This window comes from Falco biarmicus, chromosome 8 (assembly GCF_023638135.1).
Source record: "Falco biarmicus isolate bFalBia1 chromosome 8, bFalBia1.pri, whole genome shotgun sequence".
In the NCBI taxonomy this organism is placed as follows: Eukaryota; Metazoa; Chordata; class Aves; order Falconiformes; family Falconidae; genus Falco; species Falco biarmicus.
Genome location: NC_079295.1, coordinates 48,960,030 through 48,977,284, shown reverse-complemented (window position 1 = coordinate 48,977,284; position 17,255 = coordinate 48,960,030). Strand labels below are relative to the sequence as shown.

General features: G+C 37.8%; 1 protein-coding gene across 1 annotated transcript in view; it reads right to left on the bottom strand.

Moving 5' to 3' along the window:
* The window catches only part of SLIT3 (slit guidance ligand 3), a 531,450-nt gene that overhangs the window by 495,498 nt on the left and 18,697 nt on the right, over positions 1-17,255 (bottom strand). Inside the window, exons 3-4 of the mRNA XM_056349923.1 lie at positions 12,772-12,843; positions 8,831-8,902 (exon numbers count right to left, since the gene is read on the bottom strand). Of these exons, the coding sequence (XP_056205898.1) occupies positions 8,831-8,902; positions 12,772-12,843 (144 nt within the window). The remainder of the gene's footprint in view (positions 1-8,830; positions 8,903-12,771; positions 12,844-17,255) is intronic.

Genomic DNA, 17,255 nt, shown 5'->3' with positions numbered 1-17,255 from the left:
AAATCCCCCTCCCCCCACAACAATTTTATATTGACTGTATGTTTGGATTCTGGAAACAGCAAGGAGTTCTTTTAGATTTAAAAAAAAAATTAAAACCAAGTCTTTCGCAACCACATCTAGTGTGTCATTTACACGAACAACTAACATATCTCTAAATTACTGGCAGTAGTGTAAGAAAAAAAAAATAATCAGTGAAATCTTCCAGAATAACCAGTGCACACTACTGACAGATAAGTGAAGTATGTAAGCCTTATCTTGGGAACAATTATTTTGGCTGTTTGAGCCAAGAGCAGCACATAAAGCTGAATCAAAAGCAATACAAAATTAATGAGCTTCCTTCTTTCCTTCCAAGAATTAAAAGGTGAGCTGTCAGCTTGAGCCAAGGTGGGACTTGATAAGACATAGTACTTACATTCCTCCCCAATGATTTACTGAAATTTACTATTCACACTCAAGCTGTCAATATCTATTTTACTATTTCATTTTTTAATTTGTAGACACACATTCCCCCATATATATACCAAGAATTACCAAATTCTTGCTACTGGCTTTGTCCTGTGTGATTCTAAAGGTAAACTGAGGTATCGACCACACAGTTATGTAATCCACCATTTGCATCTTATATAGCAGTTTCCACCATACCTCATTAATAAAATTTGTACCCATTATTTTATCTTCTCTCTATCGTTACATTCCTTAGGGAGGCTACTGATTTTGCCTGGGGTTTTGTTAAGCAAGTCTTATAGGAAACAAGGATTCCTTATGGGTGAGTTGGCAGCACTCCTTTGAAGTCAGATACCCAGCGTGAGCTTCCTGCAGTGAAGGGCAGCTGGAAGCCCATTAAATACCTCTGTTCTAGACAGGAAAAAGCAGCAGAACTGTCCAAAGTGTCTCAGTCCCCTCGCCATGAAAAGGACAACATACCCGCAGTACCTAAACTGCAGACAGATAAATCAGTAGAAGCAAAGTAAGATTTGGAAAAGATGATAAGCAGTTTAGTTTCTTGCAACAGATGAAAACCAGAAAGCATCCAGGCCTACAACTGATTTAAAATCTGCCTAAATCAGTATCTTGTTTCCCACAGTGCCAATACGCAGATGCATACAGAGACATAAGAACAGGGCAAGAATGTATGACACTCCTCTACCAGCTTTGCTAGCTTTCAATGTTTTTCAGCTAGACTCCTTAGCTGGATGAGGGTTTTGCATATTTAGTTGCACTCAATAGATACCTCTTTCAAGAACACAGCCAACCTCCTGATGACCACCTGTGAACTTCTATTTTAGTCTTTTATGAGCTCCAACATTTCAGGATTTCCCCACACACACATGCGCTGCCATTTCCCTATTCTTCAATGCTGAACCGCCTGTACTGTATTATTTCACAGTCACTCAATCTCATAAGGTGCTTCTACAAATCTTCAGAGTGGGCATTTGGATTAAAACTGCCCATGAAGCAGTTTTCTGGAAGGCTGTATAAATATGATGAGAGATGGAGTGGCCTGGGTCTAAGTCACTCTGCTAACAGAGTTAATTTTATTATGCAGGTTATTTTACAGTTAATTCCAACAGCACGAGAGGCAAATTCATACAAGTTGCCCTTTCAAAAGGAAAGGACAAAGCCTGAGGTCTTGGCTCATAGTTTAGTCAGTTAAATAACTCACGGCAGCTCCAAAAAGTTTCATCTGGCTGGAAATGATACCAATGCTTTGAAGGACTGGTGAATCTAGGTACCAGTAAGTGGAAAGATTTCATGGAGAGCTCCAAGATTATATCCAGGGAAAAGAACGTCAGCTCCAAGAATGAGTCATAAACATCCCAGGTTTCAAGTGAAGGTGTTACCCAGTCCACAAGCAGAGAAGACTCTTTCCCCTTGGAAGAAAGGAAGCACATTCCTGCAGACTAGCTCTGCTTTGGCTACACACCAAAGACGAACAGTTCTCTGGCAAGACACGGCTGTGCGGGAACAGCAAGTCACCCCGTTTTTACAGTACATGGAAAGATGACACAAGGCAGGAGATCATGGCACTCAAGACTAGCACTGCATGGTACAATAAGCGTGGTGGAACAATGAGCAAGTAGAAGTAATGACAAAGACTAGTAAACCTGTAGTAATCCACTCTCAGAAAAGCAACCCAAGGCGGCACCTCTCATGTTGATGGCCAAAGAACCGCACACCACAGGAAGATGCAACATATCCCTGCAATGAATTTGTACACCACCTCAACACATGAACACTTAGAGACTCAACTTTATCCTTTACATGGACATCAGAAACCAAGAGCTTTTGTTTGGCTTTTGCCACACAGGATGAACTAGAACTCAAAGATGGCTCTCATGATGTTGCTTTGGGCCAGCCATTCTCTGAGACTAAGACAAAAGAGAGAGTTCTCCAGAGCACATACGACTTCAAGAAGATGTAGTCTTCCTCCAGACTTCTGGCTCTGAGTCTGAAGCAGGATCAAACTGTGGAACTCTTTTTGTGCAATAAGTTGATGAAGGAACTCGTCAACTCAGCTGCTCTTTGAGGGTGTTGCTGCTCCTCTACTGCTATCGGGTTGAGAAAACTACACAGATGAAGGACTTCTAATAATGTCGTCCTCACTTAAGCAGTAAAAATGACATTATGGCTGTGTGAAAGGAAAGACCCACACTCCAAAACAACACAATTCTTGAAGAAAGGAGTAATGATGTACCCATGCAAGCTGACCCAAATAGTCACTCCAAATAAATGCATAATTTTCCTACATACTTTACGAGAGATTCCTTCCGAAAAGGAAGCCTTGGCCAAACCCCAAACTAGAGAGTAAAAAGGAATGGAAGTGACTCAAATAATACTTGGAAGATTCTGCGGTACGGCATGCTCCATTCTCCATGACTGCCCCATTGACACACGGGAGTAAAACCAAAAGCACTCCTTCAGGTATGCACACCAAAAACATTCTAGCTCATCACATTGGACTTCTCACAATGTAAACAGTCACACGGACACTCATTGGAAAGGCAATGCTAAGCTTGAAAATGCAAGGTAAAAAAAAAAAGACTACTTTTTCAGACATTGGTTATAGAATTCCTTTTTTTTTTTTTAACTAGAATAATTTCTCAGAAGATATGGGACAAACAGTATTAATAATATTAATTAAATGTTAACCCAACATGAAAAAGTATTACTTGAACTTTCAGTCATCAGCCAATGCAGTAAGGAACTTCATATTGCTAGTTCACAGGTGCAGGCAGCACCAGAACTATTCTTCAAATCAGGAGAACAAGAACACACCTGAAAGTGTCACGAACTGAATTTCATTTGTTTTATATTCTTTGCCAGCTCTCACAGAGAGTAGCTGGTCTCTGTTAGAAACTGGTTTCCCCCATTTACAAAAGATCACGTCACCAACACAGGCTGTGGTCTGGGATTAGGCAGCACAGGTTCATCTGGCCCTGCCGATGGGGGGTTGCTGCAGCAGTATTTTTGCCCAGTGTGAAACAGTAACTGAAGACTTGGCAGATGCTACACCCAGTTTCTCAGGAGTGAACCGGGGATGCTACCACCTTTGGTTTGAATGCAAAGAAATGCACCCCTCTGAAATGCAAAGACACCATAGCCTCAGGGTGACTCTAGCAGCCACAACTGACCATTCCCACCCTCCGCAGATGGGGAAGGCCAACTGTGAAGAGCTGGCTTGGTAGCAGAATACAGGCAAAAGGTTATCGTTTCTCTGTCCTAAAGCAGCGCCTGTTCTTGGGGAGTTTGGTAGCAAACCTGGTACTCCACCAACTCGGGCGTGGTAGCTTGAAAAGGAAGAAGGAAGTATGCAAGTAATGAAAGTGATTACACGTCAGATCACAGGTCTAAATCCATTTTAGTGTGTCTTTGATCTCCAGCATTTCCAGATAAGCGTTTTATGATTGCCGATTTCCAATTAGATTAGATACGTTATTCATAATGTCATAGGGAAATGGAGACACAAAACAATAAAGCTTTTTTTCTGGAAGTTTATATTCAAACTGTCTTGCATACTTACAAATCTACATGGCTTCATAAACGTTTAGTGTTTGCAGTTCCAGAAAAACATCTAAACTGCACGCACTGCAAGCCTTGCCTAAACACTATAGATTTGTCCATGCTGCCAAAGATTTGCAATAAGCTTTTGTTTACAACAGCAAAGAACTGTCCAACGCTTTTATTATATTGCCCACTACTCTGAAGCACTTAGCAATCTTTCCACTCAGCATGTTAATTATGGAAGATGCTTTTTGTATTACATGATTTATTTAAAGCCTGTTCAATCTCCATTTATGAAATCCAGATTGTGAAGCATCACATAAAAATTTATTCTTCTCCATAGCATCTTTGGTCACTTATAGCAATTTTACAGTACACTATGCCAAATAAGCATACTTTAATACCTTAATGAAGCATTTAGGAAGCTACTTACAAAGACTCAATGCACAGTAGCATCTCTGCAGTTAAAGGTAAAAAAAAAAATAATATTCTATTTTGACCTCTGTCCTAGCACCCACAAGACCAAACTCATACATGTATACGCTAGGGTTAAAATCTGGATCGTAGATTTTTCGTTGGTTTTGTTTTGGGGTGTTTTGTGTTTTGTTTTTTTTCCCCAAAAACTAATTCTTTTTCCCGACTTTGAAAAGATTTGATTTGGCCATGCTTACACATTTCACCCCCCCTCCTCTAAACAACAAAAACACATTTTTAGTGTTTTCAGATGTTGAGATCTTTTATGCTAGCTAAAGACGCTAATTTGAGTAGAAAGAACAAGCCATCAGCCAAAGTCCATTCTTTTGAAGATAATACAGTTACGTGACAATTTCTGGCAGATGGCTGTGGAAAAAGTCAGGATTGGTTGGTGTCTGATATCCTGCTTCATTTTTCACATAAATGTGTAATGTATATCTGTCTCTAGAAGAAATTTTGGTTCATCTTTTAGGCCCACTACTATGCTTCTTTGGTTTTGATCCTCTTTGCACATGAAATTTCATAATAATTTTCTCTTAAAATCATATGCTGTGTTAATAGCAAAGCATACAGGTGAAATGCTAAAATCCAAAATAAATTTGGGTATAATACATCGTGCCAGTAGAGCTTTGTGTTTGTATGGCCATACGCACGCTACTTCAAACCACAGCGGAAAAAAGAGAGAAAAAAAAACCCATGAGGAAAGAGGATGAAGGTCAGACCTTTTGCAGTTAACTATCAGGAAAAAACTGCAGAAAGCAACTAGAAAAAAAGAACTTCGGTTTCTGAAACCTTCCGTACATCAACAAGCACAGGTGTTGATCTGAAACTGTTACCCTGCTACTGGCAAGAAGGGCAGACCTATCAAAATTTACAACTGGCACTTTCAAGTTGTAGCAGAACTTTTCCATAGCTTTTTACATGCTTATTGAACAGATGCATGCTGCCCTGCAAATCCTATCACTCAACATCAATTAGTAGTATTTTTTGGAAAGAAGCACTTCAGAGCTAGAGGAAAGGTGATAGCTAGAGAAGCCCGGGAGAAGCTAACAAGCCTGACAGGCGACACACCGAGGTGGTGCTAGCACCTCAGACATACAAGTCACACTGTCACACAGGCTCTACAGCCTTTCCCCTGTTACACTGCGTATGAGCACTGCTGATTTGCCTGACACTCAACAACAGTGCAACAAGTAGAAGGCAGTACGCTCTGTGACCAATTAGATACATAGATATATATTAATGTTGTCTCTTAACTGCTTGACCTTTTACGGTCAGCTACCTCACAACTAATCTTTATGTTTTGGGATAAAACTATGGAAACTTATTGGAATAAACCCACTAGAATAATTTCTGGTTTTCCACTATGGCAAGCACCACTAGACATTCTCAAGAATTCCAAATCTTAGGATTCAGCTGGACAACTTATACTAAAACACACTGAATTTTATTAAAAGCCAATGGTTACAATTCCTGTATATTTGGGAAAGTTGAGTACAAATAGGCCAAAGTAGTAAGTGGCTTCTACCATCTACCATCACTTCATTTCTCAGCTTTGTACTGTCTGCCATTTTAACGTACTTTGCATTACGTGCTTCCTTCAACTGATATTGCCCAACTTTTATTAATTTAATATACAATTTTTACAATATCCTGCTCTATATCTAAATAATGCCTGTAGATGCTCCATTGGAATTGTGAGCATCAATCTCACACATACACACACTAATATATATATAAAAAAATCTTAAAAAAGAGAATAATCCAAGCAACTAGAGAGCCATCATCATGGTGCTTTCGGCAGCAGTGTCTAACATCTTCACAGATATTTTATTTAAAATTTATTAGATGGTTATCCAGGACATTTCAAACAAAGTTCCACTGATTTACTCAGTTAATAACAATGGACTTGCTTCAAATAGCCAAACAAGTGAAAATACATTGAGCTAAAATAATATTCACTTCAGGTTATGCCCTTTGAATGATTACCATGGGGTGGGGAGTGGAACAATATACTTCCACAGTTACTTTGAATGAAAGACCTTTCTATATGGTATTTTGCCAGAAAGAGAAATTACTCCTGTTTTTTAAAGTCTGAACCAATGCAGCTGCTTTGTTTAAAAAGAAGTAAATGATTGCTTTTGCATTCACTTCAATAGATCAAAAAAGAACATTATTCCAAAATTGAAGCAATATAAGCAATTTTTATTTGTTATTTGAAAGAAATTAAATGGAAAAAAGCCAGTTTTTTAAAATCCAGCCAGCATGCTTTCTTCATTAACATTTTGCTATGTTTGACAATACTTAATAAAATAGCTTTAATATTACCTAAAATGTTGCAATTTAGCCTTTATAAGTTATGCCAAACTTTCCACAGTTCATTCTCCAAAGCCTACTGACTCATAGCAAAAAAAAACCCCCCCCAAAAAAAAAACCCTAAACCAACCAGATTTATAGTTTTGTTCTAAAAATGATTTAAGCTAAAATACCAAAAAGTTGCAAGTTTCCAGGCCTCCCTTTCATACTACATTAATTTAGGAAATATTTTAATGACAGGCAATCCTAAAAGAGAAGCAGAGATGCAGTACGTTTAACAGGCCAAGTTAAAAGTTTGCACGGAGAGGGAGGGGGGAGAAGAATAAAAAGGCTTTCAAACATCACACACTTAAAGAGACACTATTAAAGGTATCATATTTCCTAACTTTGGATTTCACAAAATACATTATGGTCATTTGCTAACAGAGCAGGCTGTACAGAAAAACAGCAAACCGAGGTGACGCTTTCTGGTTACTAATAGCTTGCCCTTCTCCCAGATTGTTTTCAAAACTCATTTCATAGTCCAACTAAATCTATCTTTATCTAAATAGATGAGAAAGATTTATCTGTACACACACATGCACACACATAAAATGAGCTTAAAACAAGGACTTAGCAGCTAGGATAATGACTCTCAAAGGTGAGCTGTAACATGAACAAACTCTTCTACAGTATTAAGCTATGGTTAATTTTGGAAAATTAATCTGATTATATTTTTTTACTGCCCAAGAAGTGTGAAATCAATCAGATATGGCAAAACTCTTTCCTGAATGTGTTTTCTAATTGAATATAGGTAAAAATGGGTTATAAGCAGAATTTAACTCATCTCCCTTACTGCCATAAATGGAGCTTTGTAATTCAAGACAAAAATCCTGAGTAAACTGATTTTAAAAGTTCAACGCACTAGTTAAACAACTTCAATGCAAATCTGATCCTGAGATCATCTGAAACAGTTTTAGTACGGCATATGCTCAATACTCCAAACTTCCCTTGAACAATTGCTAGCGGGAACTTAACTCTTGAAACGGCTTTAGAAAATATCAATTAGAAAGCATCAAGTCCTACAACTAATGCCTTGCAGATAACCAAGTTAACATTCAAACATAAAACCCCTGCTTCTCCATTTAACAACCAGGCATTCCAAACCAGCTTGCAATTTTGTTCTAGTCACCTACCTCTAAGAAAGAATAATTCCCAGAAGTATTTCAGTATTACAGAGATTTTGTTCTGCTCCCACCATAAGTAGACAGAATTAACCTAGCTTTATGATAATGCTAACCAGTACACCCAACTAAGGAGGAGCAATTGGATATAGGATTACTTTTGTACTTTTTGATATATAAGCCTATACTCATGGAGGGCCAGTAATTTTCTATAAATTGGATTTTGGATTAAGAGATATCTTATATTCACCCTTTTCAAAAAACAATGACTTTAATGCTATCAAAAGCAAAGGAAATCCACAGCCTTTTTTCCACTAAGTCTTGCGTGATATCCTGGAATCCACTGCTATCAGTGGTATTACACAACTTTAAAGGAAATTAAGCTAATCAGAAAATTAAGTCTAAAGGCAGTTGTAGAAATACTGTGGTTCTCAAAGGAGACACCAGCAACTTCCACTAGCATGGATTTTTATATATATATATATATGTGTGTGTGTGTGTGTATTTATATATATATAACCAAATATGTAAAAAATATATTATAATGTAAGACTATTATAAGCAAATTTTTTTTCACCTACAAATCAGTTTTAAGAGTTGCCCAGATAACATCCTTTTGATAATGTTATGAGGATTCTGGTGTCACTGACAGTTCTATTTTCTTGGCAAGCAACTGTACATTTTATTTCGAGCATTAGCTATCATGAAATATAAATTCAACTGTGTTTAAAAGTATACTTTAATTTAGGTAGATACCCACCACTCTTTCTTAAAGGAAGTTAATTTTATACACATGAAATATTATGAATTACCATTAACAGCGAGGTAGAAAAAAAATGTAGATTTTCCATCAGTATATAAATAGAGATACTTACAGCCGTTCAAGTTGTTTTAGGTCCTGAAATGCTCCACGTTCTATCACACTAATCTGATTTTCTTCCAAGTGTCTGCAATTCCAAAAATATCAGTTAATTTTAAGACAACAGAATAAAAGAGCTTCCCTGCTTTTCTTCACATAGGCTACAAAATTGCTTTTCACAGAAGTACCAGTAACAGTTATAATTAAGGGATTATTATTAAAAAATCTGGACAGAATCGGTCACTAACTGGAAAATGATTCAAAAATTGCTTCCTGACCACCAGATTTAGTAAACATTTTGGTACCTGAACTTTTATAATCATAAACATGCTGAGAGGTTACACTCTTAGTATATTACTCTCGCTTTTTGTAATCTAATTGAGATAACTGACTCCTACAGCCCATAGCAAGAACCCACTCAATGTCAACATATTTTTTTGTCCAGCCTTGACGTTCTGCAAAGATTTCAGACTTGTCCCAGAGTAAACCATTTGTAAGGAATCCAAAGGAGTTGAATCCCTCCAGAAATACAGCTACGGCAGCTGTGACAACTGTATAGAGTCCCGCTGTACAACAGTGCGGGAACACAAGGGAGAAGTCCCAGGCTTCTGCTGTGTCCAACCCTGCTTTTATTCACCCCCTGAGACCAAGACTAGGAGAAGTTATAAGCAATGGAGAATGACTTCTCTTTGATTTACTCTGTGCAGGAAACAACTATTCATTTACATGGCAGAAATGCTCTCTGTAGGTAAAGTAGAAGCCAAGGAACAGAGACACCAATAGCCCAGCCTAAGCAGACCTTTTCCCTCTCTCAGTGCTGTGCTCCAGCACACACCCATGCTCTGCTTCTGTAAGAGCACTTAGACATGTGGACTAAATCTCCAGGCTCTCTGAACATTTTATGTGGCTTTAGCTAAAACATGGAAAGGAAGAACTTAACAGACGGTAAGTTTGGGCTCAGCCAAGACTAACTAGTGAAAAAGCACTAGTATTGCCTGTTCTTAACAGCCACTCCTCACGCTCCATCCTATGAGGATGCTCAGAGCTGTTCAGTTGGACAGTGGTTGAGAAAACAGACAGCAAGAGAGTATTCCACAGCTAAGACCACATCTGAAGATTTAAAAGAAATAAATTTGAAAAACCCAAACGTGAACCAGAGAGGCACATTCCTAAAAGCAGGGGGAGGAAAAACTGCATGAGGAAAAGGAAAAAAGGTGAAGTTATAAGGGATAAGTTAAAAGGACAAGGTGCACAAAGTGTGGTGTCAGTTTGATACTGGAAGTTTTCTTCTGTTGTACTGTTCTATCACTTGCTTGCTGTCTTCACTCTGATGTCTGAAAACAGGACTACACCACCTTTCTAGGAACTCTGGGACAGGCTTCACACTTCTGTGCTTCCCACTATGCCCCCCTCACCCATGGGGGGAAAAAAAGTGGAAAGAATAGGGTGTCAGCAATGTAGAATAGCCAGAATCATGAAGAGACCATAAAAGTAAGCAAAGAAAAATCTGAAGGACTTCTAGAGAGCAGAAGTGCACAAAGTAAAAAAAGCTGCATCAAGTAAAACAAGGAAAACGTCAAACATCACCAGAAGGGGAACATGTAGAACAGGGAAATATGCAACAATCAACAAAATTAGTATGTTAAACAATGAAATGGCATGTCTTGAGTTTCAGACGGTCTTCCTAAGTTGGAAGACAAAACCAATAGAATTTTTATTTTTTTGAATAGATGTATTCTGGTTTTAATCCTGACTACTTCTCCTCACTACTCAAAGGCTGAACAAACAAGTTACATAAACCTGTACTGAACACAGAACAAAAAAAATTACATAAAGATAGCAGTTGCATATTTTGCTTATTGTTAAGTGCATTCAGTGTAAATGACTGCAGTGGCATTAGGCAATGTCTGACACCATAAAAACCCAACCAAAGCAAACCAACTGCTGACATTAATGATAGTATAGTACATGTATTTTAATAGATTTCTAAAATGGTATTGACAGTTGGGATGGGAGCCAAGGAAATCTAAATGACTCCACTACTAGAGATGAGAGAAACCAGAGCAATGAAAGTCTTCCAATAGATTTGGAATGTTTTCTTCGTGTATGAACACTTGTTTGAAAGTATTAAGGTAGTAGGAGAAAAGACTTGCCCTTTCATCAGCAGGATTCAATAAATATATTGATTGAATTATCAACTAAACGGTTGTAACTTCAACAGTTGCAGTTTTAAAGACTTATCTTAGAAGATACTCCAAGGAAAACACTGACTGCAGAGGGCAGCCTTAAGAATTACAGAAAGGAATTTTCAGGGGAGTGCTGGTGACAATACTTGCGTGTTCCTTAACTTCTGACAGCTGCTTGTTTCAGAAAAAGGGGTGAACGGAGTGAGAAAACCAACCTGCCTCCGTCAGTGCTGGGACCAACTCAAGGTCAGTTTTTTATTTTAGTCACTAAAACTTGGAATTAAGTGCAACAGTTTAGTAAAATACTGCTATGAACTAGATGGCACACACAGAATGCCGTCACTATTGCATAAATGGCACTTGAGAAACAGAACTAGATAATTTTTTTTTTCCAAAGTAAAATTAGAAACTGAACTTTACCATTGGTTACTGTTAACATCAATAAATACCTTTTTTCACATTTCAGAAACATTTTCAATAAAAACATCTTGGCCACTGCTTTTAAACATACAGCTCTACACATAGGTACAATTTCCCCACTGACATGGCAATGTTTCTCACGGAGAACCTCGCATCGCTACCGTAGCGCTCAGTGCCCAAATACAGGGCCAGGGAAACAGAAACCAACAGTGAACTTGAAACAAGAGCTCCAGAAACACTTAAGAACCCAGGAGCACAACCTCAACTAGCTCAGTACAGTACATTCAAAGCTATTTGGTTCTCTTGTCTGGCTTTTTTTTTTTTGCCCCCCACCCCACCCCCCATATACACCCAATTTAAAGCTATATATTTGATTTTACATATAAAATGAATGCAATTAACTTAATTTCCACAAGGCAAATACCAGATCCTCACAGTATTTCTGCAAGAGGCCTCGATATCTAGGTCTGCTTCTATGTTGATGTGAAAGGGATCTAAACTACCTGATGTAATTCAGACAGCGTTAGAGCAATTTCAAGAGGAAAAATGAAATCACTTTAAACAGAAAGAATCTCCAACTTTTCCTGAAAGGAATGAAACAGTTTCAGAAATCTGTATCTTGGTCTTTTAACCCAAGATTATTTTCTTAAGAAAAAAAAAAAAAAAACCCTCTATGTATGACTACAATAAATATCTGTGAAGTAATCCTAATTTTCATCACTAAATTAATGGTGTCATTTGAGGTTCATAGAAGAGAAAACAAGAAAAAGGGAATGACTAGTGCTATAGACTGTTTCCCCTTTTGATGTTCAAGGCTCATTTAGAAGTACAGTTAAGCACCTGATTGATCCTTCCAAATCAAGAGACAGCACCATCTAGAATTTTTTTACTACTTCAAATTAGACTAAAAAAACATCACAGGTGTCCTTGTGTCCAACTTCCACGGGTATCCTTAATCAAGTTCTGCTTCATCTTCTGCAAAAGTGCTATTAATGGGACTGTACCTTAAAGCAACCAAGTTCTGAAAGTCTTGTTTGCTAGTGTTTCAGAATAATTGATTTATGCACAAGTGATTGTAAAGTGCAGCAGAATTTTCACCACAGTGTTTATTAAAAGCCAGTGAGAAACACAAACAATCAAATAGCTCTGAAACGACATTCAGACTTTAGCATGAAAATAAAATTAACTGACTCACATCACAAACAGTTCCAGTTGCCTGGTTTAAGATACTACTAATAACTGAATAACATGCAGAAATTACTAGCATTTGATCTCTAGAATTATGGACATTCTTAGTACTAGCACCCCAAAATAGTCTTTTAAAGAAAGGTAAGTTTTGTGTTATACTCACAAGACGCGGAGATTCTTCAGTCCTGTAAAGTCCGTCTTTGTGATTCTTGTGATATTGTTTTTTTCTAGATCACTGCAGAGGAAAAAGAAACCAGCATTCAGACACTGTAACTGACATCCAAAATTCTGTTCGCAAAAAGTATCTTTACCACCCAGAGCATCTATCTATCAGCTGCGCAAATTGCACAAACTAATGCTTCCATTAAAATCTCACAAAGCAAGTCATCAATCCTGACGCATTTTTCCTCTTCCTCTGAGCACACTGCTCTCATACAAGCAGCTTCTTCCATTTTTATTTCTAGTAGTGGTGGTCATTATATGCTTCTTGCTCCCTCAAGACCACAATCTTGTAAGAGGCTAAATATATTCAAGACACAATTGGCGTAATACAGCTGAAACAGAGTACTTGGCCCATAAATGAAGATCACACTCTGAAGATCACAATACTAACCCCAAGTGAGTCCACCCTGTCACAGAAACACCTCAGCTACACAAACCTTAAGCAGAGAATGACTTAACTTTAGTCTCTTAAGCGTGGTCCTACCCAGATGATTACAAGACTTGTAAAGTTATAGAGCAGTTAAGAGGTGTTTTTTTTCAAAGATCCTAATTGGGCAGCCTCCCAATCCCAGCTTTTCGGAAATGATCGTTTTAAGAAGATACTGTTAATCACACTGACCTGTTTCCCATGTGTGTTCACCCTTTGCCAATTCCTACCTTCTGTCTTTAAACTCTCAATTTCCTAACACCTCTGTTATGCGCCAACACATTTTCATCATGTGGTCACATACCAAGTATTACCTCCTGCACACTCTTGCAGTCTGTGCTAATTTATGCTCTAAATTCAAAATTAATAAGAACTGCCAGCCTTTCCATGACAGGGAAAACCCACTGTAACCAGACCTTGAGCTGCCCACTTTTCTGCAGCTTGTCTTTGCAGTCGGTGCACCAAAAATACAGAAGAATTTCATCTAAGTCTAAACTTACATCTTAATAGAACAGACATCAAAATAAATCACTCCACTTGGAGACAAAAATCTATGTAATTCAAAGTCGAGTCTAATCACAAATAAAGGAATTTATAAACCAATCCTTCTTGCAAGACTGATCTTATACTTACAGAGAGCTCTCCGTACACTAACTGTGGTGCCTGCAGAGTCACAGCAAACCAAGAAAAACTCCTTTTGTTTCCCAATGTAAAGAGATTCTGTCATTTCGCAAGGTCATACCGAATACCTGCTGATGCTATAGGTCCTGGGTTGCTGTTTTCTCTCCTCTAGGCTTGCCTTCGGTAGGCATCCCTCCAGCTGTCCCAGCTGGGCATGTGCCATTGTTTGGGGGTTGGGTTTTGGGGGGATTTTTTCTGTCCAGATTGTTCTGCCTTGCCTAGTGCTGTCCAACAGGGACAAGGCAAATAGCTAATCTTTCTTCCTTATCTTCTGCCATGCTTATTTTAACATAAGCAACATGCCGCAAACTTAGAATTAACAAAAACAGATACACTCTCCATCATGTCACCACAAATTTCTTCTGAGTATCAGTTTCCCAGATACAAGAAGCCTTTTATAAAAAATACATTTTCTAATATTGAAGTAAACATTTTATGTCTACCAAAAGCTGCTAAACATAAAAAATACAAGCCTTTTGGCATACAAACTGTTACCCCAAAAAGCATTTAGTATTTTTCTACATATCATGAGATTGCAAACAATACATTCTGACAAGTTTTGTTGTCTACTGCCATCAAATGAAAACAATCTAATATGAAAAAATAGCCATGAGGCTAGACATATTTTATAGAAAAAGAGAACGTGAGATCACAAATCCAGTTTTTCCTATGCAATTGATTCTTCCCATAGTTCTTGTATAAAAGTGCACTGGGATAACCTCTTGTATTTAGAAGGTTCGTGTTCTCTCCCATTTCTAATAAAATTCAGTAACAAAAAGCAAGAATACAGTATTATTTTTAATTATATTTGGCTAGCAAGGAATACTGCAAACAAAATGTGGAAGTTCTTAAAGTGCTGAGAGCAGTTTAATCACTTGTAATCATTCATATACCATCCTACAGAGTGAAAACGTGCTTCTGGCTGGCACAGTTTCCAGAATTTTTTTATCAAACACGCACTCCCATACAAGCCTTTCAGTATGGCTGCTACTTAAGCCTGACTTTTTTCACCTTACATGGGGTCCTATCAGTAGGATAGAACTACTAAGAAACACATGAGTGTTCAGGCATAAATGATTATTTCTTTTCAATCAAGATATTATTTTTTTCTGCTGACATGAAGTAATATTTTCCTAAGGCATCGAATGAAAAAAATTGTCATGGTAACAAATTTAATTTTTCTAGTATGAACCACATTGCCAAATAAAGGCAGTTATGTATTTTGAAGTTTAAGCTTGTTAAAAGGTACCTTTTCAATATTCAGAGAAGACACAAGACTGATTTTTTTAGTGTATCTACCAACTTCTCCAAATGCTTCTAACAATGAAAACAAAAGATTTTTTTCCTAATGAGAACACTATCCTTCACTTATCAAAATTATAAGCATTTAGATGACTACAGGTAATTGTATTCAATTAACTGAGGAAATAATTCTTCATATTCCAAAATATATATAATTGTTTTCTCATGTGCATGCCCAAGATCTCAGATGCAAACAGATGTGGAATTAAGCTCCTTTTAATGTCATTTTAACATGTAGGTGCATTCACTTACTGGAATTGAAAAACTGGGGGGAAAAAAAATCAAACCAAAACAAAAACCCTACACAACTAACCACACAAAGAACTAAATTCAGTACAGTATAAGGCTTCTTCATAACTGAGGCTAGTCTGTCTGCAATGACAACGATTATGCTCATGGTTCTTACTGACAAAAACCCCAGCCTGAATTTCTACAGGTTTTGCACCAGGGACAAACCAGCTACAGTTTAAGATCTCCATCTTTTCCACAGACAACAGGAAGAACAAACACATTAAGGACTATGTAAAAAAAAACAAAAAAAAAGAAAACAAAAAAAAAAACCAAAAAACGAAAAAAAACCCCACACCCAACAACCCAAACTTTACAATTTGGACCAATAATTCTATACATTGTCCATAATGAGAATTTTTCACTGAATTCTGCCATTAAAAATAGAAGCCATATAGGCACAGAATACATAATATTTTTGCATTACCTTTTCCAAGCATTTGCATCAATCTTATAGTGAATATTTTTAAGCTATAAGCAAGACATCAGCAGGAGCCAAGCAGTATGAGAGATGCAGCAGGAGTAAGATGTTTATAATATTGAAATTTAATTCTGATAGTTATTGATAAATGCAAAAATAATACTAAAAGAATTCTTCAATCATAAAATGGTTTAAAAACAAATAAACTTTTAAGAGTTAGTTTAAGCATCTTAGCACAGGACATAAATAATAGAAGGAACATATTCTCCTGTCAGGAAACCTTTTTCTTTAGCACAGATGAGAACTAAGGATAAGGATAATGATAAGGAGATGAGGGGCGTGGGAAATCTGTTCATTTCAATTTACGAACAAGGCAGAGGGTATTCTTCCTTGACTTATGCCATATTTAAAAGAGGTCCATTAAAGGAAAAACCCACAAAACAACTACAGGGCACTTTCATCCCATGTACCAGCCATTCTTTTCCATCGGCCTTTATCGTGTTGATCGAATCATGCTTTTCTCCAAGAATACCTTTCAATCACTGCCTACATTTTTCAGATTTTCCAGCTTAACTTCCTCTTCCGTTCTCAGTTCAGTTCTTCCACTCTGGTGCATCATTAACTACTCACTGGTGCATCAGCGTGACCTGATTGCAAGAGGCATTGGAAAGCACTGACTCTGAAGTAAGCAACACATAAGTAGCTTGCATTTTACTGCATGTTGTTTCCCATTTACTTTTGATGTCAGTCCTTCAGAAGTGTCCCCTTGCCTGTACCTCAGAAGAAGTCCAGCAACACACCACGCACTACGCAGGTCAGAATTCTCCCACGCTGGTAAGAATCAGCTGAGGTATATGGGACAGCACAGTGTCCTGTTTTTCATCTGTTTTGATAAGACTTAATTCTCCGCACAACTTTACTCAGCTTGAACAACTGTATGTAGAGCTGCATTCTTATCCCATACATAACAAACTCTCTACCACACCACTGCTCCTACCCAGTCCGTAAGACCAGTCCCACACACACCAGCTCCATTCCTCTCTCCTTCCAGCCCCAAGAACACTCCTGCTGTTCAACATTCTTCCCCTGGTGAAATGTGCAGCTCCCCATTCCTTAACGAATACATATCTTGAGACAGCTTTCTCCCCTGCTCCTGCAGATGGGCACAGCCTCCGTTGTATACATAACATCCATCATCCTATTAAATCCCTTCCGAAGGTTAGTATCTAGTCAAAGGTTTCCATCTCTGTAAGTAAAACTGCTTGGACAATGCTCTACAAAAACCGTTCTTGATGAAGTTCGCTTT